Raw genomic sequence first — 24,977 nt, 5'->3', positions numbered from 1 at the left:
GTGTGTCATAAACCCAGTAGCTACCTTAACGGTTCTTTTTTTAAAGTGTTTGTGTGTTTTTAGGCATATGTTCAATCACTTGAGAAGTGGGTCTGTGGTTAAGAGGATGTTGCTGTGCTCTGGAAGCGAGGAGGAGAAAAGCTTATTTGTTCTTTTCCCAAGAGAGGCACCTTTCCTAGACCCTTTTCATGTTCTCCTCTGTTCTTCTAGTTAAAACTGCAGGGGATGATTACTACGCTTTTTACCTGCATTTCAGCATCACACTGTGTTTTTCTGTGATGCCAAATACTCCAGTGTTCTCCACACCGGGTTGGCTATTTCTAGTAGGTTAGAAATATTTTTTTGTCTGGGTAGGGGGGCAGTAGGTCTCAGACTTTATCAAAGACCTCTAAGTGGCTGAGATGGCTCCCTCTTTCCCCCTGTGCACACCAGCACACATGCTCCCCTGCAGCCCCTCCCCTGACTGGAAGAGGGGAGTTGAAATAGTCAGCTCCTGCTTTGTGGAGAAAGTTTTCTTTCACTCCCTGCTCAGAGCTGCCTTTGAGAGGAGGACTGATGTGGTTTTGTTAGCCCTGAGCTAAGGAGCTGATTTGGATGATCATGAGGCTGCCTTCAGTCATTTTACTCTGCACCGTTGTGGCAGGAGCTTCAGGGAGTAAGTAGAAGAAAACGTTTCCTCTGCTAAAACTGCAGCTTGCTCTCAAATGTAAAATGTTTGTGCCCAGCAATGATCTCACTCACAAGGCATCTGAGATATTGTAAATTATGTTAAGACTTGTAGTTCTGCAGAAATTCTTCTTGTAGCAGCTTTGTCTTGACTTTCAGAGAAGTAGTTTGCTCTACTGGGCTGCCTAGGTGAGAGTTTTGCAGGTGGGAGGGGATCCTGCATGTTAAACAGCACAGTAAATACTGTATCTTCCTTCAGCAGAGGTTGGGAAGGGAGTGGAAACCACAAGACTGCTTTAGGAGGTTCATTATGTCATTAGGGAGTAAGTGGAGACTGTAAAAACCTGCATGAGTGTGCTGGTTAAAAATTATGGTTGCTGCATAGCTGGAAAACAAAATATTGCTTTAGAAAGCAGGAAGTGTTTTTGTCTGAAAAGAGAGAAACACAGAATGTCTTCCTAAAATCAAAACAAATAGTAAAAAAGATGAACAAATAAAATCCAGGTGTATAAATAACTAAATAAAATTGAAAAGAAACCTACTCTGAAGTTTCCTTATCAAGCACCTAAACCAAGTGGCTGGATTTTCAAAAATGTTCAGCCCTCCCCAGTTCCTATTACTCAGCCGCCTGCTAAGCACTTTTGAAAATCCATCTGGACACATCATTTAGGTGTTCATGCAGAAGTTAAGTGTACATCTTAAACTCTGGCTGTAATTATAAGTGGTTCAAATTTCCATGAGGCCCTATGTGTAAAAGCGAATTGCAGGAATTTTGTGTTTTATTACTTTCTGCGCTCTTCAGTAAATGAGTGCTGATTACTGCACTTAAAGGTTATTATCTTGCTATTAGCTTCCTCCCTTTGGAGAAGGTGGGGAAAGAACCCAGTTTTATTTTCTGAATCATTTCCATTTCTGAAACTGCTTGCTAGATTTTTAGGGCTGAAATGCTTTTTTTCTTTTGCATACATTTGTTTTCCAAAGGCTTATGAGGGAATTAACTAGAAGAGTTCTCTCTCTAGTAATGCAGTATAATTGGGATTTAGAAGTTTATACAAATACATAGATAAGATGTTGTAGTCTAGTGTTATTACTAGTCAATTACATAAACAAATCAGCAAACTGCTATTTTTCTTGATTTCCAGTTACCAGCTGCAGGAAGAAAAAGTTTGATTAAATACAACAACACAGTCCTGTGCGTTCTATTTTCAGTTCCTGTATGTGCTTTCATAAAGGACAAAGAAATAAACCTATTTGGTAGGAAAAGAGAAAAATGGTGTAAATATACTATGGCAAATGTAATTTGACTCTCTCTCAAGCTTTAACTCCATTTCAAGAATGAAAAAAGTACATAATGGATACTAGAGGGACAAAGTGCTCTGATGATTTTTGTTGCAAGGGCAATTAATTTTTCTTCCCCTGTTTTTAAAGTGCAAAAGAAATAGTGAGTTAAATTCTTTTGTGTCATTCAAGTAATCTGAATGGGGGATTTTAAATGCCTTTTTTTGACAAAGGTTTGGGTTGTAGCTGTGTTGGTCTAAAGACATAGGCAGACAAGGTTCCTTGGGTGAATTTGATATCTTTTATTAGACCAACCAAATGGTTAGAGAATAGTTATTAAGCAAGCTTTCAAGTTCAAAAACCCTTCGTCAGTTGACGAAAGCTTGCTTAATAACTATCCTCCAACCATTTGGGTTGGTCTAATAAAAGATATCAAATTCACCCAAGGAACCTTGTCTGCCTTAGTTTGACAAAAGCATTTTTTTTAAGGCAGATGGCACATAATATATCCAAAGGCAAAAAAAAGCAGTAAGTAAAGGGGTATTGTTAATGTCTGTCTCTTGTGGGAATAATTGACCCAAGAAGCACTGAGATTCTTGCTTATAACTGGAGGCTATATTTTATTAGCATGGAGTTTGTGGAAGCAGTATAAACATCACTGTTCTTCATACCAAAGCATTTTCCCCTTGGGCATCTCTCCCTTAGTTGTCCCTATCTGTGGTACCAACAGTACCACTGTTCTTCATACCAATTGTGTTGTATCATATCTACAGTGAAGTTCAGTTTTTGTAACTTTATGCATGTTCCCATTGAAAACCAAGGAAGTTTTGTGCATCAGAAATGTAGGATCAGGCAGCTGGTGGGGATAGCTTCTTAGAATCTATGGGGGTTTTACTCCCTGGATTTTTCCCTGGTAGAGCCCTGTCTACATGACACTGACTGTTTGACTGTCTGGTTTCCCTATTTGTACGTGCAGTCTAGGGACCGACATTCAAAAAGCATGAGCCTGAATTGATACAATCTTTGCAGGTTACTCTAGATGGAATCAGTTTGCAACCGCACATTCATTCTCTCTGGACTGAGGAAATTCAGGCACATGCCTGCAGTGACTCGGGCTAGAAGCTGGGGGGCACTAAAGCAGCCCTCCCTTCCCTTGTGCTATGCTGAGCTGAGGGGCAGGGGAGGCATGGCCAGGCCCTAGCGGGCCTCTGATTAGAGAGGTTTGCCTGATAGTAGTCTGATACTACATCCCAGGCTTTTCCCCACTTACTGCTCAAGGGGCAAGAGTGTTACCAGACCCCAGGCCCCTGCTAGCACTCTGAGGCAAGGGGGGGCAGGGGTGCAATGTATGCATCTGTTGAAGATATGGAGCTTTTCAATCTCCCTCCCTCCTTCTTTATACTGTCTGCAGCAAACTGACAAGCATGCAATCCATCAGGAGGCTAATAACAGTGTTTATCACCTCATCAGCAAAACAATAGAGTCTCTCCAGTACTTCAAACTCTTCTTAAACAGCTTACCAGCTGACCTGTTGATTAGCTTCAAACAGCCCTAAGCAGTCACTGTTTTGTCTGCCTGTCCCAGTAAAATTGGAGATACACACAGATACCTCTCAGCATTAGCTAGCATGCCACATGCCTAGGGTCCATGGGGCTGGGGTCCCTGCTGTGGGAGATGGGAGGGAGGGAAGGGGGGATTTTCTGCTTGAGCAGCAGGGCGTGGGTAGGGCAGTGGGAAGCCAGGCAGACCCTGCTGTGCCTGCAAGTTTGCCAGAGCTCTGGCCAGGGAGCAGAGGGGAGGAGCCAGCCCTACTGTGGAGCAGAGAGCTATGCCCAGCCCTGAAAGCATGCCAGGATGCTGGGGGTACCTGATTTATCTTAAACCAGCAAGGGGTCTGGCATAGACATTGAATAAACTGGTTGGAGCTAAATCAGTTAAGTCTGATACTACATTCAACCAGGTTTATCTCAAACCAGTTTCAACCATCTTCTAACTGGATTATGCACACTTGAGCATCTGTTCTGTTACAGGTTTAAACCAGCTTCTGATCACTTAAACCAATTTATGTGTAATGTCTGTCCCTAGCCACAGTTGCAGTAACTGTGCAAGTTACATCAGTTACTTTCTCTTTGCCTTGTCCCCACTTGGGCACAGGATTGTTTCTGCTGGCTTGGAAATCCAGGGATTTGTCCAGTTGTATTGTATCCTAGTAGTTCCAATGAAAATTGTACATACTCAAATCAAAAAGAATAGATTGACTATTTATGTAGAATGGGCCAAATTATCATTTAATTTATACTGGTGGAAATTTGAAGACAATGCTCTTTCACCATTTGATTTACCCTGGTGTTTCTAGGACTTTGCTGCTCTTTTATGCAGGAGAATAGAGTGCACTGGTGTTTTGGGGTGGCTAAAAAAGCAGTATTGATGTGATGTGATGGCTAGAGTTTGTTCAACGATTTGTTGGTGCTGAAAAATATCACCTGCAGAACTGAAGCCTGCTCTTGTTCCTGTTTCAGGTGACAGAAGCAATAACTTTCATTTAGGATAACTGCAACTGAATGTAGGCAAGAGTGGCAGAATTAGTCCCTTAATCTCCGCATAAGGAAGGAAAGAAATTAAATGATGTTAAATGTTCATGCTAACCTGAGTAGATGCACAAAAGGGATGTCGTATATTACAGGAGCCTCCAAAATGCGCTCAGGGCAGTACAAGCTTACAGTTAAATTCTAGTCCCACTGTACTGAGTTGCAGAACTCCCACTACCCTGCTGGTGCCAGGATTGCAGCTATGATTCCTGTGCTGAACTGTGTACAAGTAGCTGAAGTAATAAAACAGATAGGGACAACTGAGGGGAAGGAGCTCAAGGGGAAGATGGCACTTCCTTGGGTCTTAACTCAGAGCACTAGTGGCATTTGGATCCAGAATGACTCCATGTTATCTCAGAATTTTGGGTGTTGTGGAACATGTTGCCCTCCGAGTCCTGTGTGCACAGTTCAGCCTTCCCTCTGGCAGCTACTGAGCTTGGTTTCATGAAAGAATAATATTAAGAAGGGTTCAAAGAGAGACCACTCTAAAGGTGAAGCTACATGTTAGATGATACTAATGGCACTATAAGAGTGCATGTCTTCGTGCTAAAGCTTGGTAATTCATGCCGGGTGCCCTCTGAGTCTCAAAGTTATGCCACTTCAGGCAAGGGCTAACTCTGACCTGGGCTAACTAGTTTATATGAGGGTAACTTTAGTCTGGTCCACAGAGGTAACACAAGCAATTTGCAGTCCTCCAGCATTCCAACGTCTCCCCTGCCACGATAGAGCCCAAGTGTCCTGGCTCCTAGCTATTCCCCTGCTTTCCAGTTAATGGTATTAATCCTTAATGTGAGACTGATTCATAGATGTTAGGGTCGGAAGGGACCTCAATAGATCATCGAGTCCGACCCCCTGCATAAGCAGGAAAGAGTGCTGGGTCTAGATGACCCCAGCCAGATACTCATCTAACCTCCTCTTGAAGACCCCCAGGGTAGGGGAGAGCACCACCTCCCTTGGGAGCCCGTTCCAGACCTTGGCCACTCGAACTGTGAAGAAGTTCTTCCTAATGTCCAGTCTAAATCTGCTCTCTGCTAGCTTGTGGCCATTGTTTCTTGTAACCCCCGGGGGTGCCTTGGTGAATAAATACTCACCAATTCCCTTCTGTGCCCCCGTGATGAACTTAAAGGCAGCCACAAGGTCGCCTCTCAACCTTCTCTTGCAGAGGCTAAAAAGGTCCAGTTTCTCTAGTCTCTCCTCGTAGGGCTTGGTCTGCAGGCCCTTGACTATACGAGTTGCCCTTCTCTGGACCCTCTCCAGGTTATCCGCATCCTTCTTGAAGTGTGGCGCCCAGAATTGCACGCAGTACTCCAACTGCGGTCTGACCAACTCCCTATAGAGGGGAAGTATCACCTCCTTGGATCTATTTGTCATGCATCTGCTGATGCACGATAAAGTGCCATTGGCTTTTCTGATGGCTTCGTCACACTGCCGGCTCATGTTCATCTTGGAGTCCACTAGGACTCCAAGATCCCTTTCCACCTCTGTGCCACCCAGCAGGTCATTCCCTAGGCTGTAGGTGTGCTGGACATTTTTCCTTCCTAGGTGCAGCACTTTGCATTTCTCCTTGTTGAACTGCATCCTGTTGTTTTCTGCCCACTTGTCCAACCTATCCAGGTCTGCCTGCAGCTGTTCCCTGCCCTCCGGCGTGTCCACTTCTCCCCATAGCTTTGTGTCATCTGCCATCTTGGACAGAGTACATTTGACTCCCTCGTCCAAGTCGCTGATGAAGACATTAAAGAGTATCGGTCCAAGGACCGAGCCTTGCGGGACCACACTGCCCACACCCTTCCAGGTCGAGACCGACCCATCCACCACAACTCTTTGGGTGCGACCCTCTAGCCAATTCGCCACCCACCGGACTGTGCAGTCATCCACATCACAGCCTCTTAGCTTGTTCACCAGTATGGGGTGGGATACCGTATCGAAGGCCTTCCTGAAGTCTAATTATACGACATCCACCCCTCCTCCTGTGTCCAGGCGTTTCGTAACCTGGTCATAGAAAGAGACTAGAGACTGCTCACAACATGTTCTAACTTTAACATCACTTAACAGTCTACAGATTTAGTATGGTTTAAATGTAATGTGCTACTTCACCCTTAGAAACCTAGCATGCCTACAGACAATTAGGGCCCTGCTCTAACTCATGGTGCTTTACACAAAGTGCCATTAGTTAGAGCTGTCCCCTCTCTACCCCACCCCAACCCAACAAATGTTCACCTGTTGGGTCAGGGGAAGGAGGCTTGGGCCAGCCTACACCAGCCCTGGCCAGCAGGCAGAGGCACTCCAGCAGCCTCCAAGGAGGATGCTGAACTCCTCCTCTCCCCAGCCAACCCCCCCCCCTCCCAATCGCTGCCCGCCCAGCTCTAGGACTGTCAGGGGGGATGGAAGGGAAAGGAGAGGGAGCAGCAAGCAGGTGCTGGCTGGGCTTGGCCTGGCTTGGGGCTGGGCTGGGGGGGATGGAATGGAGCCCCCTCACCTGGCAGACCCCCCCCCCCCAGCTACCCTGGCTGGGGCACTGGGGGGAGTTGGGCTGGATCTGTCAGATGAGGGGGGGGTCCCTTCCCCCATACCCTCCCCAGGCCTCTTGACAGTGGCAGCAGCAGCAGTGCCGGGCTTTACCTGGCCAGAGCTGCGGTGGGGAGCAGGATGGAACGGAGCCCCCTTGCCTCATGGGCCTGCCCCGGTTTCCCCCAATATCCCAGCTGGGCTAGCTTTGGGGGGGAGGGACATGAGGTGAGGGGGCTCTGTTCCACCCTGCCCACCCTCCAGCTCTGGCCAAGCAGAGCCCAGCTGGCAGCTGTCTACTGCTCCTTCCCCTCCCCCTCACATCCCCACTGACAAGCCCCAAGGGCAGGGCTGGGCTGGGCTGGTACAAGTAGCAGCCCAGCTGCACAAAGTGCAAAAAATTAACCCGGAGGGAATACAAATTCCCTAAGGCACTCTGCTTTGGAGCACCTTCATCTAATATCTGATTTGACGAGGGTTAATTTATTTTTGCAATTGGTTATTTTAAATACACTCTGTAGCCATGCACACGTGTTATATTATGACTGGGGAGCACTTTCAGGAGCCCGATTGCATGAAAAATGTGATTTATGTAAGCACTCCTAGCTAACTACCATTGCTGAAATTGCATTGATAAATCACTTTCTTTCCCTGCCTCTGATTGTATTTATGTGCTATTTATCCCTTCACTAGGTGTAGGACTTTACTTTTATTACTACCAGGTATCTGCTCTTGGGCCTTCTGATGCATTAATCAAACATACTGGTTGTGTTGGTCAGTGTTTGCTAGCCTTCTAATTGGACTCATTAGAAAATGTGATGGTAGGCCCAGCTAAAGCAAAAGCCTGGACATGGGGTGAATATGGAAAATAATCTAAAAATCAAATGCTTTATTCAGAGTGGATTGATTTATTTAGGTATGTCTAAAGTGGGCCACAAGTGCAGTTATAAAGGACATGTGCTTTGTTCACCCTGTTACACGTAAAAGCGGGTTTTTAAATCTAGTGCTTTAAGAATTGACACAACACTCTGTTGTTTAATAGCAGAAATGCTTGCTTTAATAACTACCAACAACCTACAAAACTAAATGACAGAAAAAGACTCTTTCCCAATATAATATGAGCTATTACAGAAAGTCCTAATACATATTTAGCTGCAGCAATATTTTCTCACTAATGCAGGCTGGAAAGGTGATCCGGTTTGAGTCTTTACAGAGCATAAGTCCTTCACTTGTGGGCTGGGTACAGGGTGGCTTCTTGATCTTTTCTGGACTGCACACCTTGCTGGCAGTTCTGTCTTGCTTTTTATACTGTTTTAATTGTATAGCTTCAAAGCATTTTTCCTTGATGGTTGGCCAATTTAACTCCTAGCAGAACAGGGAGGAAAAGAGTGACCGTCCTATTACAGTCGTTAAATTGCCTGGTTCCTGTTTTTGGATTTGTCCAGGCGTGAAGACTTGTGTTTCTTGCAATTAAATGTTATGGGGCTTGAGTGGTCAAATATGATACCTAGAGGCATTGGTTACTAGACCTGTCTTTGGGTATTTGTTTATCCATGGGGCAAATTTGCAATAGCTTGTACCAGTCATGGTCTATTTACAAAACTCCTGACCTAAAGTGAATGATCGAAACATTTGTAACACCTTAGGCATTGGAAGCCTGTTCTGAGAAATGTAAGGATATCATGTATGGGACATCTTTCCTGTGTTCAATGCACCTTTTACAGGTTTTGCTTGAAATGTATATTTAGTCTTTTATTTTCTTTAGTTGCTACTTCAGTTGAAATGTATATGTAGTTTCTTTGCCTTCTCTAGTTACACTGGCTTTTTCTTTTGCTCTCTTAGCTTGGAGATGCATGTGATGAGTGTGTCAGGTTTTTACTAACAATTTTCCTTTTAGAGGAGCCATCACTTTTATTATTTTATGGCATGGATCTGGTATCGGGTGCCTCAAGCAGAACTATCTCTATGCCTTAATGGGTTGCAGCCATTGCAGAGACTTGGCGGGTGGGCGGGGTGGGGGGGTTGTGGCAGTCTTGTCGCCACAACCCAGGCTTGCCCCAGCCTCTGTTGCATTTTTGTGCAAGAGTCATTGTCCAAGCTTTTACAGCCAACATAACACATCTAATCAGAGTGATTAGTCTCATTCCAGCATTAGTAAGTCCAGCATTGCAAGTGCTGGGCTGACGAATGCTAAAACCCTCCAACATTGCTTGCAGCCCCAGGAAATTAAAAACTGAGATTTGACAGGGCGAGTAGTCTCATGTTGTCCAAAACACATTCCTTGCTCAGTGTTTTTGCTCATGGGCCAGCAGAGGTTGGGAGCCAGGTTCATTGTTCCCCTGGAAGATGGCACTCTTTCTGTCTTCTGGGTGAGGTATAGGAAACAAGTTAATCATTTGATGTATTTGGTCAGTATTGAGTGTGTATCTCCTCCAAAAAAATAGAAGAGGAAGGATGGAAAATCACAAAAGGATGCAATAACAGCCACAAATTGTTAGAGAGAAGGTTCAGGTGAGACATCAGGAAACATTACTTTACAGTAGGGGCTGCCAGGCTCTGGAATGGGCTCCCAAGGGAAGTGGTGCTCTCTCCTACCTTGCGGGTCTTCAAGAGGAGGCTGGGCAGATATATGGCTGGAGTGATATGACCCTGGCACCTGTTTCTGCCCAGGGCAGGGGGTCAGAACTGATGATCTGCTTAGGTCCCTTCTGACCCTAACTACTGTGGTACTAAAAGCACACTTGTACATAAGGGCAAGTGTGATGCTATGCCAGGGGTTGGCAACGTTTTGGGGCAGAGTGCCAAAAACACCCATAACTTTGACTTGTAAGATGTTGGCATGCCAGGGATAGATGGTGGGGGAGCTGTGAGGAGCCTGATTCTTGCTGTGGCAAGCCAAGCAAAATGCCATTGCATGCCACGCTCTGAGGTTTGTGTCAGGAGGTGCCTACCCCTGTTCTTATGGTGAGTACCCATCCTGAATTGGGCAGAACAGTTCTGAAATGTAAATATCAAGTCCCAGTCCTGAGCTGAATGACTCTGGAACAGCATTTGTCATGAATTCCCCAGTCTCAACACAGTTCAATGGAAAGATAGGAACAGAGGGAGTGAGCGCTAAGCTTGGCTCTTGTAATGGCAGTGGCCAGGAGGATTCAGAGGCAGCAGTAACCGGGGCTGGGGCCAGCTGGGCACAGAGGGTGGCCCTTGAGGTGGGGGCTGTGGCACAACTTGCCCCTGTGGAGCCGGTTGGGGAGCTTCCACTGCCCACCCCCGTGCCCACCCCCCTTCCCCTATTGTTCTGCGTGTGCTCCGAAGGTGGTGTGGGGGCTACAACTCGTTCCCTAGGGCTGGCAGCAGCACTGACAGCATGGGGGTGGGGTGGGAGAATGCATTCCCCCACGTGGGCTTGGGGTGGGTGGTGGGGTTGCACCATAAACGCCCCCCTCCCCCTGCCTCCCGCCCCCCCACCGCCCAGCTACCAGCCTCATGTGTCCCGCTTTTACATTTTGTAAAGGTGCTCACCATACCTGTTCCATACCTATAGAGATGGACTGATAGTATAGCCCTTGGTGCAGTCCTCCCTGAATGAGCTTCAGGGACATTCAGGTCTACGTCACAGCTTTGTATCTGACTTGTATGAAGAGCCCCTAAACCTTACATCTTAACTCACTGTACGGATCTCCACTTTCCTGCTCTGGCCACTAGTGCCCATTGTAGTACAGCAAACTCAGTGCTAATGATTACAGAAGTTTACTTGAGGCTGCCAGATTCAGACAATCACTTTGGTTCTCTCTGGTGTGCCAGAATAACTACAGAGGGCCTGCGTGGTGGTGGAGGGAGGATGGTGTTTGCATGCCGATTGTGAAATATCAGAGCAAAATGACTGTGTGTGTTCCCACATCTGTGCTCCCGCCACAGCATTTCCCCTAGTAAAGCCCTTGCTCTTAGAGGACTTTGTGTGCTGCTGCTTTCACATACCTCTTAGGTTTCCTGCAAATGAACAGCTATAGGATCAGTCACTGGAGCTGCACACAGGATTCTGAATGCCCTTCTACAATTACTTTTGATTTGTTGTTTCAGGATCCCAGGAGACTTTAGAGCAGGAAGCCTCCTGTCTGACAGAGTGTGCTGGTGAGTAAGACAAGGTGGTATTCAGGGCTACGGCATAGTAGTGAGGGATAACTATGAAGTTTTGCCCCTCTATATTGGGCACTGCTTTATTGGAAGGGTGATATTAACATCTGCACTGGGGTTTATTAGTGCTAGGCTAGAAACACACAGGAGAACAGTGAGTAGTATTGATGAATGAGCCTTGCAGTGCCCTGAGTGGCCACAAGTGAAATTCAATGGAGTTGGATCAGTTACAGTAATTATCAGTACAATATATGCAGAATGTCTCTTCTTCCAAGTCCCAGTTTTATCTTCACAGAAGCAGGTGAGGAGAAAGACCTAACTCTCTCCTGGCTGGTAGGCACAGGGCATGACTATTGCTCCTAGGGACACACTACAGCAGTAATTCTCAATCAGTATGATGGGACCCTGGAGTGCGTTGAGATACTTTCAAGGTTGCTACAGGTGCCATGCAATGTCAGCACTGTTAAGTGTGCAAACATGATTCACAGAATTAATTCTGAGATTTTTAAATAGGAAGCCATAGTGTTAGAAACATTCTAACCTGTTGTGGGCTTTCTGAGTTCTTGAAACAGAAGAATTGCCTGCTATTTTCCTGTAGTCAAAAAAGAGTGAAAATTAAAAGCTGTCAATTTCCTAAGTGTGACTTGAGTCTCCTAAGAGGTGCCTTGAGTTAAAAAAAAGGTTGTCAACCACTGCTTTATAGACCCCAGGGTATATGACCTACTTAAGTCACGGTTTCACGATTTTTGTGGAAACCACAAAAACTGGTGAACTCCATAATCACTATGAAAAATGGCATTGGCAACAATTTCTCAGGAAATCAACCTAAAAACCCCAAACTTACTAAAAATAAAATGCTGGCTCAGGAGTCAGCAGTCCTCGCTCCTGCTGCAGCCTGGGCTCACAGCCTGCCTGGGGGTGGGGGGGGGAGCTGTCGGCTGGCGAAGCATCACGGACAGCAGCCAAGATGTCAGCTGCCACCTTATGCCTCTCTGTCAATCAGTGCTGATGAGAACGGCCACATTAAGGGCAGCCAGCAGTCAAGATGGCAGTTGCCCCCTCATCTCTCCTCCCCCTGGGAGGCTCTCTACCAATCAGAGCCAAGGTATGAGATCACAGTGAAATGGCCGTGAAATTGGCTCTTTCAGCCATGACCAAACTGCAAAAATTGCTTTCTTTCACCACGAGTTATGTAGGCCTCTACATATAATTCATTGGCTCTGGGGTATGGTCAGTAACCTCAGCCTCACATTGGCAGCTGCTGCTTTAGTGTGCGCTGCTCCTTTTCTGAGTTACAGGAAGGGAAGCCAGGAAGTCCTGTGCTCCCACAACTCCCCTTCCCTCTCGCCTAAGCTGTAGGCAGCCCTAGCCAGTGTGGCTGAGAAGCCCTTTGCTTCCCCAGCTGTAACATAACTAAGAATGCTTTTATCTCAAAAAGGCTTGGAAGATTGCGCAGGCAGAGACAGTGGTAAGAGAGGGCAGCTACACAGTGTAGAAAGTGTTGTGCCAGCTTTTGCTGGCAGAAGAGAGCACAGCAGCCAAACTTTCCACTTCTGCCTTAAAGTGGTCCCACTGCTAGAGATGGCGCTCAATTCTGATCTTTTAGAGGCTGCATGACTGTCACCCTTTGATATACAGTGGCCACCTGAAATTCTAGGATCAGCAGGGGTATAGTTCTGATCCTCCACCCGTTAAATCACAGGTCCCTATCACTTTATTTCCTTTGACTATAGCCATATAGAGCGAAGACAAACACTTTAGCCCTTCAGACATTCTCTTCATTAGGGGGTGATGCTACCCAGACACAAGGCTAATCCTTACAGTTAAGCAGCTGTTTTCAACAGCATACTTTGTAAGGGACTGTAGTGAAATGGGACTACTTTCCTTGTTTTGTGTTCAGTGAGAAATAACTACACAAGCTGAAAGCCAATCCATACAAGTAGATAGTTGTTTATAGCCAAGCTCTTTCATTATTTGAACTGTCTCATGCATCACATATCTGTGAAACAGTTTAGATGAAGTTTACAGCATAGAAACAGCTAATGTCTCCAAGAGGGAGGAAAGGGTTAACACTTGCACAGCTCAAAAAATCCACCCCCAGTTTTGATTGCTTGTTTTCCCACTGTTTGTTTCCTACCTTCTCAAAATGTAAGTAATGTGGCCATACATAAATCGTATCCATTGCCCTATAGGGTGAGATGTACTAAACACCATGGTGGAAAAACATGTAATAGCAGACATTACAAGATGCAACTTATTTTTTTAGGCTGATTCCACTCAAAAGAATGCAGTGAATAGTTCAAGGCATAATATACAGACTCTGACTTCAGGTCTAATTATAACTAAACACTGGACCACTGAAGATCTGGGAAATGATTTCCCACTCTACTATGCCACTATACTATGCCACAAACATGATTTCAGAAGACTAACTTCTGATTGATACTTGTATCAGAGGAATCTAGCCCCTTTCTGCTTGTCCTGTAAACCTAATCTCCATCAGTAAAGGATAGAAAGGATAAAGTTGAATGTATGCCCTTAAATCCAAATATCATTCCTGACAACTTTCAGTGCCCCAGAGTAAGCCAAAAAGTCTCAGGGGGTTGGTTCTGACTTAGAAATCACTCAACAGTTCATTTGTTAATGGAGATGCAGTTCACAGCACATGTATGAAATGAAAACTGTGAAGTCTTTGCTTTGGATTGTAGTCAACAAGAAGTGGTGGGGGAGGGAGGCAAGGAGGATGTCATGCCTTCCAGCCCCTGCATACTTCTGCTGTTATTAGATTTTTACAGCCTCAGGAACTTTGCTGTTACAAAATTGTGGCTGGTCCCTGAAAAAGTGCATGGGATGAGGGAGGGGACCTTCTCTTCCCTATATCCTCCAGAAAGGATCCACAGAGCTGGGATGAGTGGGAACTGTTTGGTGTTTTTATGCTTTTGAAAACCTGGCTGGTCACTTTTTAGATGCCTTGAATGGCCCAAATCTACAAATGTAGCCTTGGTTTTTCTGAGACAATACAACAGCTCCTAAATGGCTTTCTGTGTGCTTGTTTCCTAGGACACAGCACCTTGCAATTCCATAAAGGCTCCAGATATATCTATAGGTATTCTACAGCCACCAACACATTCCTACAGGGACCCATTTACAAAAGGAGTGGTGTTTCCCTTGAGAGCACAGTGATCCTTGAAACACTAGGAAAGTGCCATATGGTCTTAAAAGTAAGTATTTTCATGAATTCTGCAAGTGCTTCAATGACTGGAATTAATTAGCACAGAGCACTGGTACTGTGTAGGGTGACTGCTGCATTTGAACCAGTGGAAATGCAATTAAAACAATAATGACAAAACACTGTGACTGATTATGAGAACTGCAGAATTGCTTGGATGTTTCACTGCTTCTAATTAAACAATAAGAAGCTTTTAAAGGACTGAATAATAAAAACCAGCTCCTTTCCTGAGTGAAATGAGCATTTTGCCTGTTGACTATATGAAGTGCAGAACTGGAGATGAAGGCAACCCCCTTGAAAAGGGCTAGGTGATTTTATTTTTTTTAAATCACTTTCATATCTGCAACAGTAATTTAAATATAGCAGCAGCTTTTTGTTTTAAAGAGACCTTTAGAAGCTTCTGTGAGTTGTTTGACATAAGCCTTTTGTTACAGTTTAGAATCCAGGGGTCTCCTAATGCTGCTATTGAACTTGATGGGTAAAGGAGACCAGAGACTTGAATTACATAGTTTATCCTGACTTGTGGCCTGCTGTAGGCCAAATTCAGTCTGAGCAGTATGAATAGGTGCCCAACAAGAGAAGTATGAAACAATATCCATACCTACCTGGGCTTCCTTTCATATTCATAGACTGGTTAATTCAGAGGTTTCCTGTAGCAAAGCCATGAAGAGGCTTACTGGCATGAGACTAGTTTAGGGGAGTAGTTCAAGGTTTGAGGCATATATGCTTTTCCTTTGCTAAGGAATACTGATAATGTTCCTGCTCAGATTATATCCTTTTCTTCTAACTGTGTTATCTAGGCACCTGGGAACTGGGTCCTAGTGGGCAAGACTTGGGGAGTTTGTGTGTGAAGAGGCTCTTAGCTGGAATAAAGAAGCATGAGTTGCTCTTTTGGTATGTGGGTGTTTACTGACTCAGACCCCACAGAGGAACAATGCACAAAAATGTGCTTCAAGAAGAGACTGCACCTCAACCAACAAATTACATGAAGGGTGAATTGGCTCCCCACCTTGTCACCCTTCAGGAACTGCTCCAAAGCTGTTCCTAAATTGACCCTGACAATGCTACCTGTGTAAGGGTAATTGGCTAAAGCTTCCATGATCCCATCTTGCCACTTGTGAGGGGTGAAAGCTGGCAAGCTACAGGAAATACCAAAGCTTTCAAAATCACCCTGCAGCACCAGCAGCCATACTCAACACATCACAGCTCTAGTTTGACATAAGGGGCCTTATAACTATTTGGTCCCTGCTGGCAACACCATGTGATTCAGTATCTGTCTTGAGATTTGCAACAACTGTTAAAACAAGGTAGTTACCTGTGGTTAAACCTCCTTGGGTGCCAACAAGAAAGGCCCACCTCGCCAACTTCCTTCCAGGTTCCAGCCAGTAATCAGACAACTTCCCAGTGTCTGAGCAAATCAGGCCACAAGCCCTGAAGCAACTTCCCTTCCAAATTTGACCTTATGGTTGTTTTGAGAGGAGGTGATTGAAATGCCAGGAAAGTATCTGCTTTTTACTCAACTTGGCAGTAAATACAGTAAGACATGGTTTCAACATGGTGTTTCACTGTCTGCAGCTTCTGCTTTTAACTGCAACACAAAACAGACAGTCTCCAAGGTGTGCAGTAATCTGTTGTAACCTTAGTTAGTGAGCTGAGGTTTTTGAGTTAAAGCTGAAACAATTCATACTTTTTGGTCTAGAGGTACCTACTTCCTGGCACATCAGCCAAAATAGCTGTCACACTTGCTTTGCCTCTGTAACAGTGTATTTTGATTGAAGAACTGTGTCTAGCTAACTGTCTTTTTTTTTTTTTTTATCCTTAAAGTAGGATGTTCCTTTCTATCTGAAAATGAAATATAGCTTGTATAAAATGCTGTAGGGCCTGACTCTACAGCATTTATTTACTTACGCATCATACAAGCAGTCTCCAGAAATTAATCATACTTATGTGAGTTGTCCCAAAGACTTCAGTCAGCCTGTTTGTGTCTTGTGTAGTGTTGACTTCATGAGTAAAGGCTGCAAAATTAAGCCTCTGCTTAATGTTTTTTTTTATATGCCTATGTCCTTGTGTGAATTTAAGCTTCTCAGTCCCCATTGACAATGGTATTTGCTGCATTGGTATTTTCTTTCCTAGATGCAAGATGTACAAATAAAGAAGACACAGGCATCCAGGGAAGATCCACTGAAAGGAATAGATAGTTTAAGGTAAAATGATCCCTCATCTGGCTCAGTTCCAAGTGTTTTTGAAACGACATGGCTTTGCAACAGCTTGTTAATATTTCCCTGATATTTCTTTCTTCATGTAATTTTCAGCTGAGAAAAAAGATCGGGATCAGATCTCCACTAGCAAAATCATTAAGAGCCATTTAGTTTAAAAAAATCAGGTCTACTTTCTAGGCCTCTCATGTAGAGACATACCTGCAATGGACAGTAAAAATTACAGCATGTGCAAATTGTCAGGTGCATTGCTGGTTTGTGATGTGCAGATGCCTGGTTTATGCTTATGACTGCAATAGCTACAGGACCAGACAAGATCCAGAGTCCTTGAGCTTTGAAAATGTGTCTCCAAAGTTTTAATCTTGGAGAAGATCAATATTTCTCACGAAGCAAATTTGCTTTGTGTTCTTCCACAACATTTAAAGAGCATTTATTTTTCAAGTGTCAGCTTCTCCCTTTTATATTTTAGGAGCTCATTCATAACCTGCTGTCACTCTGGCTAAGGTACAGACACTTGTGGGGGTGTCTGTACAATAAGGGCTTGATGAGGCTTGGAGGATTGGTATTTTCCCAGAGATCTAATGCTCCTTGTTTCACCAAGAAAAGCAGTTCTGTTGTCTGGTCTGGCTGAGCTTGGTAATCTCCCTGCATTGTGCTGCTGCTTGGATTCCCAGCCTTTAAACACTGAGATCTGTACCAGGCCCTCAACAAAGATAATTGGCTCAGTGCAGAGGGTCAGAAAGAGCAAGTTTTGAGCAATTTTTTTGTATTCATTAGGAAAACCTTTTATTCCACAATACAAGCCCTGATATCAGAGTTCAAATAATTTGGGACACAGATGCATCTTCAAGGGGTTCTCTATAGAGATAAGGGCAGTTATGTCCATTGTTCTGTGCAAGGAAGAAAAATTCAGAAGATGAAGCAAGCAAAGACAGCATTCACTGAAGTTTGGCTGCTCAAAATAATTATTCACACCAGCAAACCTTATTAGCATTCTCTTCAGCCTACTGCATATATGCTGGGGTCTAGACTGCCTTCTATAGATGCCTGCAATTTCCACTGAAGCTAGTATGGGTCACAATGCTATATTATTGGGAGAAACCCATACTCCATGCACATAGTCATTTACCTTCTATGAAGACTTTATCTGAGTGTTGTTCCATAAAAGAGTTTTTCTCCTGAAGCAACATTTTGTCCTCAGTGATCAGATGAATAGGTCAGTTTGAAGGTAAGGAGCAAAGCAAATGTGTTGTCTGCTGTAGAAGCAGACTGGTCACTGGACTACAGTAAATCCTCTTCCTTGGGGCATCCCTGTGCATGTTATTTCTTTTCCTAGTCAGAGGAATTCCTGATAAACAAAAAACAATGTTTTAATACTGCAGCTACATTCAGTATTCCAAAGACTAGGTTGAAGGGACCCACTGGGATAGGCAACAAGAATGGATGCGTAATTTCAATAATGGTGGCTAGGTCTATGTAAATAGCACAGAAGGAACAGATCTACAATCCTGTGGGGAAGCAGCAATTGTTCTCTTTTCTGCATCTATCCTAGTTGTGGAAGGCTTGCAAACATTAGAGGAAAAGACAAAGTCAGTATGCAGCTGAGTCAGAGACACTGTGGCCCAAGACCTACTACATCACAAGAAGATTCCTCATTAAATGGAATTACTGTCTCCAATTAAGCAAGAACCACTGCCATTAAACATAATAATTAGCCTTAAATAAATTCCCAGGGAGCTGTCCTGATTAAGTAGGTTCTAATTAAATAGAGCTTTCTGTGTTTCATAGCAATTATCTTAATGGATGTTTTAAAGGGCTTGTAAGGAACAAGATCAACTTGTGACATAAAAAGGAGCAGTTATAAAGTGTGAGGTATGTTTTTGGAGCCAGATAGTCCCACTGGAAGGGAAATGCCAAGTAAAAAAACGTGAAGTCCATTAAGGTTCATAAATTCTTCTTGCAGCTCACATCTCACCAAAGCAATTGTAACTTACCTAATTGCAGGGAAGTACTAGAGCGGCATCCTCTTCACTTTTCTTTCCATGAGGGGAAAGTTTTAGCAATCTGCCCACTGAGGAGTGAACAAACCTGGGCACTGAACATCAAACGGGGCATTCTCAGTATTCTTCAGACTGCACGTGCACCCACTGCCGATGGAATCGTTGAAGAGGTGAGTGCTGTTGCACTCCAGGCTGGCTTTCAGCTGTTGTGGGTATCATGTCGATGTCCTTTTTAATGAGCAAAAGTTGTTTCCACTTGATGGCTGGTGAGCATCCACTGGTGGTCTCTTTCTTAGTGGACACATCAGAAAATTGACTCTTACTTGTATTTTTGTCAGAAATCTAAGCACAGATGGCTTAGCTACTACCTACCTACCCTAAAGAGTATATCTTTCTTCTTGTGGTACAGAGCAGGGTACAGTGGTGTGAGGATGGGCATGTTATACCTGCTTAGTAGGGCTATGCAAAGCTTCGGTCCCTGATTAGATTTGGCCAGATTCAGTGGCTGAATCTCTGAATTGAATCAGGAATCCCTTTAATCTCTTCGAATCAATTCGGAGAGATTTGGAAAGATTAGGAGATTCAGACAAAGACACAGCTTTAACTGTTTTTTCTACATTCCTCAAGGTACCAGATGACTTGTGAATGCTACAGTGCTGGGGCAGATGGAACGTCCCACAGGGGTGTGGGGGGCTCCCCAGCACGCTTAGCAGCAAACCCAGAAGTGGACCAGAAGCACTTCAGTTGACTTCCGGTCCACTTCTGGGTCCTCCAGGGAGTGCACCAGGGCCCCTCCTCCCCACACCTCCTAGCTCAGCGACTGGTGCCTCCAGGGTTGGGGCGGGGGAGGCACCTAGGGTCCCCCCGTGACTGATCGCCGAGCTGGATTTTCAAGGCTTTCACTTGAACATCATCCAAATACTACTTTTAAAACCTAAGGTAAAGTTCTGTTCTGGAATATTGTTTTAAGTTATTGTTACCCACTAGAGTTGGTGAGTGCAACAGAGCTCTCGTCATGTGGCCCTGCACAGAAATGCTGTCTGGAGAAGGACCAAGGTGTTAAAATAAAGGAATGATCCAGCATCTGCTTTTAAGCAAGTTATCTGGTCCAAAATCTTTCAGATTACTATTAAATAAACCAACCAACCCCGACTTATGTAAAATGCAACATTTCACCAAGGCATTTCAAATGACTGTACATGCCAGGCCACAGCTCAAGCATTGCAAAGGAGAATTTAGTTCTTGTGCAAAGTAATTATTTTTAGTAGCGGTAATGATATGCAACTACTCTGTATTGTGTGCATGTGCATAAATATTATATTTGTCTAGTTATTGCATGTTTGTTACTAGGTGGACATTCTGGGAAAATGCCCAACCAAATACCAGCAAAAAGGCCCTATTCTTTTGAAGACGAGAGACTTAAACCTGTGTTCTCACCGGTATTCAGGTTTTACCTCCTTGCAGTCCATTGCTCTACCTGGCGCAGTGGTAAGTGTGGAGAGTTGGTCCTACCATGAATCCTTCCAACTAGTATCTCTCTGTAGGTATTAAGAGCCAGGTCTGCTTCTACAGGACTGTGTTTCTGATAATCAAAATATTTTCATCAATTCAAATGAAAGCTGATTGAATGGTATCTTATGCCGAATTTCAACTCTCATGTTTTCACCCATCTCTGAATCCTCAGGAATAAAGCCATGAACATGGTGTTTCAGATAATATCAGTTAGACACCGTGATCACATCCACATGAGGCAGGGGATGCATTTGCAGCAGTACAAATAGTAGCGGCATAAATTTGTGCCACTACTTTGTGATGTAGTGTGCGCCCCTGCCCATGCGCTTTGCAGCAGGACATATTGTCCCATTGCTGTATGTGCTTCAGGGGGGGCTGGCTGGGGTACAGGGTGCCTCCATGTGGAGCTAGCCAGCAGGCAGCCCCACACAGAAGTACCCTGTGCCCCAGCCAGCTGAGGAGCAGCACTTGGGTAAGCAGGCAACCCAGGGCTGCCTGCTCCTCCATCTCCGTCTGTGTTTATACCAGCACACATTCATTTGGCATTCTTTGTGCTGCTTTTTTCTTTGGGGTTTTGGGGGTTTTTTTGCTACTGGGAAATCCCAATAGCAAATTCTGCCCCAGCGCTGCAAATTAGCAGCACCATGCATGGTTTAATTTGCAACACGTATGGTTTGTGGTGCCACAAACTTCACGTGCCTGCGTGTCCGGATCTGGTTTATGGGTACATTCCCATAAGCACGCACGTGTGGTCTGCAGTGCTGCAAACTGCATCTGCCGCACCTGCATACATTTACTGTGCCACTAAATTGCAGTGCTGCGGGTTTTTCTGACACCCTGAGATCTTGGTGTCAAAAAAACAAACAAAAAACCATGCAAAAAAAATGTGGTGCGGCACACACAGCTGCAGCATTGCACTGCCTGAAACCAGAGCATGGCTGGCCACATCCACTCTCAGGCTGCTGGCCAGGTTCTGCGTGCCTGGATCGCCACCACTGCAGCCACAGGAGGCCCCCAGAGCCCCAGATAATGCTGCCCAATCCCACCCGGGGCAATTTGCCTTATGCCAGAGCAGCATACAGGGGTGTGCTCCAGGACAACTAGCAGTGGCACAAATGTGTCACAGCTATTTGTCCCTGGGGAAACGCACGTTCCCAGTCATGGGGACACACCCTGTATGTCTTTTTGTTTTGTTTGTTTTGGGATTTGTTTTGTGTGCTATGGACGTGATAAAACAAATACAGCATGTTCCATATGTGCATGCAACTTTAACTCTGCCTTGGTAACAGTATGCATTACACTAAAGTAATTAATGCCTTGTTCTCTTTTGACTATATTATCATGATCTGTTCATCATCTAATGTGCAGGCGAGATGGTTCATAGTCAACTTTTCAATTAATCTGGACTTTTTGGAGGACTTATCCTCACTGTTTGCAGGTAGTAGAAGAGGCAGCTGTTCAGTACTTCTTTCATCCTCACTGTTCAGAGAGAGGTCCCATGTATTATACATGACATGCCATTCAATCCATGCAGTGAATGCAACAGGGTCTTTTGGACTCCTTCCTCCTTGACTACTTATCTCTGCTTTTTTTGCTACATCCTATTCTGAAGTGACTGACAAGGGTCCTTTGGAATGGAAATATTTAAGCAACCTCTATAGCAGATAAGATCTAAACTGATGGTATCTCCATGTGTGTGAAAAGTCCTTTGCTAACAACACACATTTATGTTGTGCGCCAACTCATTACTCATATGACTGGTAAACAAATAACAATATATGGAAGAACCTGATTGCTGAATTAATTTCCTTTCTAGAATACATAATACATAAAGAATATTTGAAAGTAAAATATTTGACAATAGCATTAAAAGTGGGGAAGTATTGCTCTAAGTTACTAAAAGCTGTTTTGAAAATGTAACACATCACTGAGTACAATCAGTGTACATGTCACTGTTTTTTTAAAATGCTAACAACAGAAATAAGTCAAACAATTTACTGTATCTGCTGGCTTTCAGATAACAGCCTTTTTTTTCTATTCAGATCTCCACTCGCAAAAGAGACCTGGTTAACGCTGGTGCATTAGACAATTAAATATAATGAGTCTGTTGCATAATGAGCTTGTGCATGTACTATTGCCACTTCCTGCAAATCATGAAAGATCTAGCAGGGTGCAGAGCTGGTATCTGTGTTTCTTAGAAAGAATTGTGTGGGTGGCCATTGGTCTCACAGATTTTCTCTGAAGTGTTTTTTGTTTCTTTCAGTCCCAGCAGCAGCTCCTGTCTTCCAAATTGGAATGTGTTCAGAGCTTTAAGGAAGCAATCCTGGCAGAGGCCAAATGTACTGAGTCCAATCTCCTTACCCCTTTCTCTAGGAAGGGCAGTGGAGCAAAGACACAGACACAGTCTGCACTAAAACTACTTCAAGTAGAGGCAGCGACCTTGTACAAGAAAGGTATTAAATGATTTCCTGGAAAAGTTTTTAATTGCATTTCACCTGTCTGCTGTAAGAACTTGCATTGTGCCAGCACTTTCCTTTTACGTGCGACTGTGTGGAAAAGGAAACTGTTGTATTCTGGGCTGCTCCCCGCTGCCTACTCTGGGACACAAGGCCTTGCGTGCTTCATACCTGCAGGAGGGGTTGAATCTGAAGTGTGGATAAGGCAGGTATCTACCAGAGAGATTCCTTGCGTCTGACTTCCTGCAGAGCAGAACTCTACTCCAGGTCTTTCAAAGACCTTGACTTTCAGCATTGACTCAATCACCTTCCAAATGCATATATTCCTTCTGCAGTGGCTGAGTGCTACTCCTACCATTATTAATGCGCACTCCCTAATATAAAGCAAGTCCCAGTGGGACTCAAAGGAGTGTGCATTGTAAAGTTTCTATTTCCTTATTACTCACTCATCTCTGAGTGTATCTGAACTATAGCAGAATAAATTTGCTGAAGCCTTTGGGAGCTTTTCCTGAGTGAAGACTGACAGTTGAGATCTAAATATTGAAAACCATTTAATTTTATCTACGCACACTTCCAAGCAAAGTGTTATTTTTGTTTCTAAAAAAATCTTAAGTTTCCCAGACTTTAGTTTGTTAATATCTATCCAGAGACAAAATGTCAAGGTCTTTACCACTCAATGTTTAAAACTGAAGATTCCAATAACATGTTTGTTTATATACCAAAAATTGCTACTAAATTTACTGGGACTTCAGGCCTGCATGGTCAGTCAGTAAATGGGTGTGTTAGAACAAAGAGCAATGAAAGCAGGTTGATAAGGCTGTGGTCATGAGAGAAACTATTGAAAAAACGTGATTTGTTTGTGTTGAAAGAACATGTGATTTGTTTTTTTTCTGTTCCTGTATATCTTATTTGGTCTCTCTTCCAGGATACATGCCCCTTTCAGCCCTGATTCAGCAATGTACTTTAACACAGGCCTCACTATAATGCATGTGACCACATCTCTTGACCCTCAAGGAGGGCAGTCACATGCTCAATTTAGGCATACATTTTGAATGCTTGCTGACTTGACATCCATCAGGGTAGTCCTTCCCATTATTTGGTTTCAGTCGTAGGAAATGACGCATAGTTTGTTTTTTCCTCTTTTCAGTGGACTGCAAGGATCTGTATGTGAGTGATATCCTATATGAAAAGGAAGAACCTGAGAGGCAACCTACGGAAAAAGATGTGGCTGAAATAGTGCGAAAGCTCTGCTTGGCACATAGCATGAGTTTTGAGGTATCCTGTTTTCAGATAAAATCTGTCCCATGTTTTCTAGTTAAATAAGTAACCACTCAGTGCCATGATGTATACCTCCAGGACATCACCCATGCTTTTCACTTTGTTTTAATGTAATTCCACAGTATCAAAGCCTCAGTAGAAAAATGGACACAGACCCAGGGCTCAGGACACCTAGAATTTTCTTGTTTATTATAGTACACCCCAAGAGGTCCCGCTCGAGATCAGAGCCCTGGTGTGTTAAAGGCTGTACAAGCATAGAGGAGAAACTTTAGAAGACTAGTCCAAGTTGAAATCAGAAATAATGCACAAGTATAATAAGCAAGAGGAAGAAAAAAGAAACAGGTGAGGGCAACAAGATTACATGGGTTCATAAATCTACTATATGGCTTGATGGTTCCAAATAATTTGAAACCATTTTTTAAATATAAAAACAGCCACTTTAAACTGAGACTAGTCATTCTTAACTGGCTAACTTCCTGCAGGGTTCCCTTCCTGACTCTGCCACAGACTTCCTTTGTACATTGAGGCAAGTCATTCAAGCTGTCTGCATCTGAGTTCCTCATCTGTAAACCGCAATATGGTTGCATTTCGGCCATAGACACGGCTTTAAATGCTTTTTCTACATACCTCAAGGTACCAGGTGCGGCTCATGAATGCTGTGATGGTGGGGCGGATGGAGCATCCCACAGGAGCTTGGGGGTTCCCCCGGCATGCTTGGCAGTGAACCCGGAAGTGGACTGGAAATACTTCTGGTCCACTTCCGGGTTGGCTGGGGAGTATCCCCCCCCCGGCTTAGCAATTGGCCGCAGGGGGACCCTGGGTGCCCCTCCAGACCCAGTTGCTAAGCCAGGGGGAATGGGGGGGCACTGTGCACTCCCCAGTGGACCCAGAAGTACTTCTGGTCCACTGTCAGGTCTGCTGCTGAGCATGCTGGGGACCTCCCGCCCACACACACATACAAACTCGCACTCCTGTGGGATGCTCCACCTGCCCCACCACCTCAGCGTTCACGAGTTGCCTGCTACCTTGAGGAATGTAGAAAAAACATTTAAAGCTGTGTCTGTCTGAATTGCCAAATCTCTCCGAATCGATTCGGAGGGTTCCAATTTGATTCG

The 24,977-nt window shown here is 44.3% G+C and overlaps 1 protein-coding gene and 1 long non-coding RNA gene across 4 annotated transcripts in view; one reads left to right on the top strand and one right to left on the bottom strand.

The window, feature by feature from the left end:
- The first annotated feature begins 485 nt into the window (after positions 1-485).
- The window catches only part of LOC102557779 (uncharacterized), a 188,748-nt gene continuing 164,256 nt past the window's right edge, over positions 486-24,977 (top strand). Inside the window, exons 1-8 of one of the 3 annotated variants that reach the window (XM_059716460.1) lie at positions 486-655; positions 11,118-11,168; positions 14,232-14,392; positions 16,534-16,604; positions 18,621-18,786; positions 19,967-20,104; positions 22,392-22,581; positions 23,732-23,859. In XM_059716460.1, the coding sequence (XP_059572443.1) occupies positions 595-655; positions 11,118-11,168; positions 14,232-14,392; positions 16,534-16,604; positions 18,621-18,786; positions 19,967-20,104; positions 22,392-22,581; positions 23,732-23,859 (966 nt within the window). In that variant the 5' untranslated portion in view covers positions 486-594. The remainder of the gene's footprint in view (positions 656-11,117; positions 11,169-14,231; positions 14,393-16,533; positions 16,605-18,620; positions 18,787-19,966; positions 20,105-22,391; positions 22,582-23,731; positions 23,860-24,977) is intronic. The other 2 variants (XM_059716459.1, XM_019494721.2) reach the window with 2 other exon arrangements.
- Positions 17,386-24,579, bottom strand: LOC132244629 (uncharacterized). The gene is made up of 2 exons (XR_009456308.1): positions 24,490-24,579; positions 17,386-17,964 (listed from the first exon to the last, which is right to left on the bottom strand). It is a non-coding gene; the product is annotated as an uncharacterized LOC132244629 (long non-coding RNA).

This window comes from Alligator mississippiensis, chromosome 13, assembly GCF_030867095.1.
Source record: "Alligator mississippiensis isolate rAllMis1 chromosome 13, rAllMis1, whole genome shotgun sequence".
NCBI classification, from domain to species: Eukaryota; Metazoa; Chordata; order Crocodylia; family Alligatoridae; genus Alligator; species Alligator mississippiensis.
Note: the sequence above shows the minus strand (reverse complement) of the source record. Positions and strands in the feature narration are given on the sequence as shown.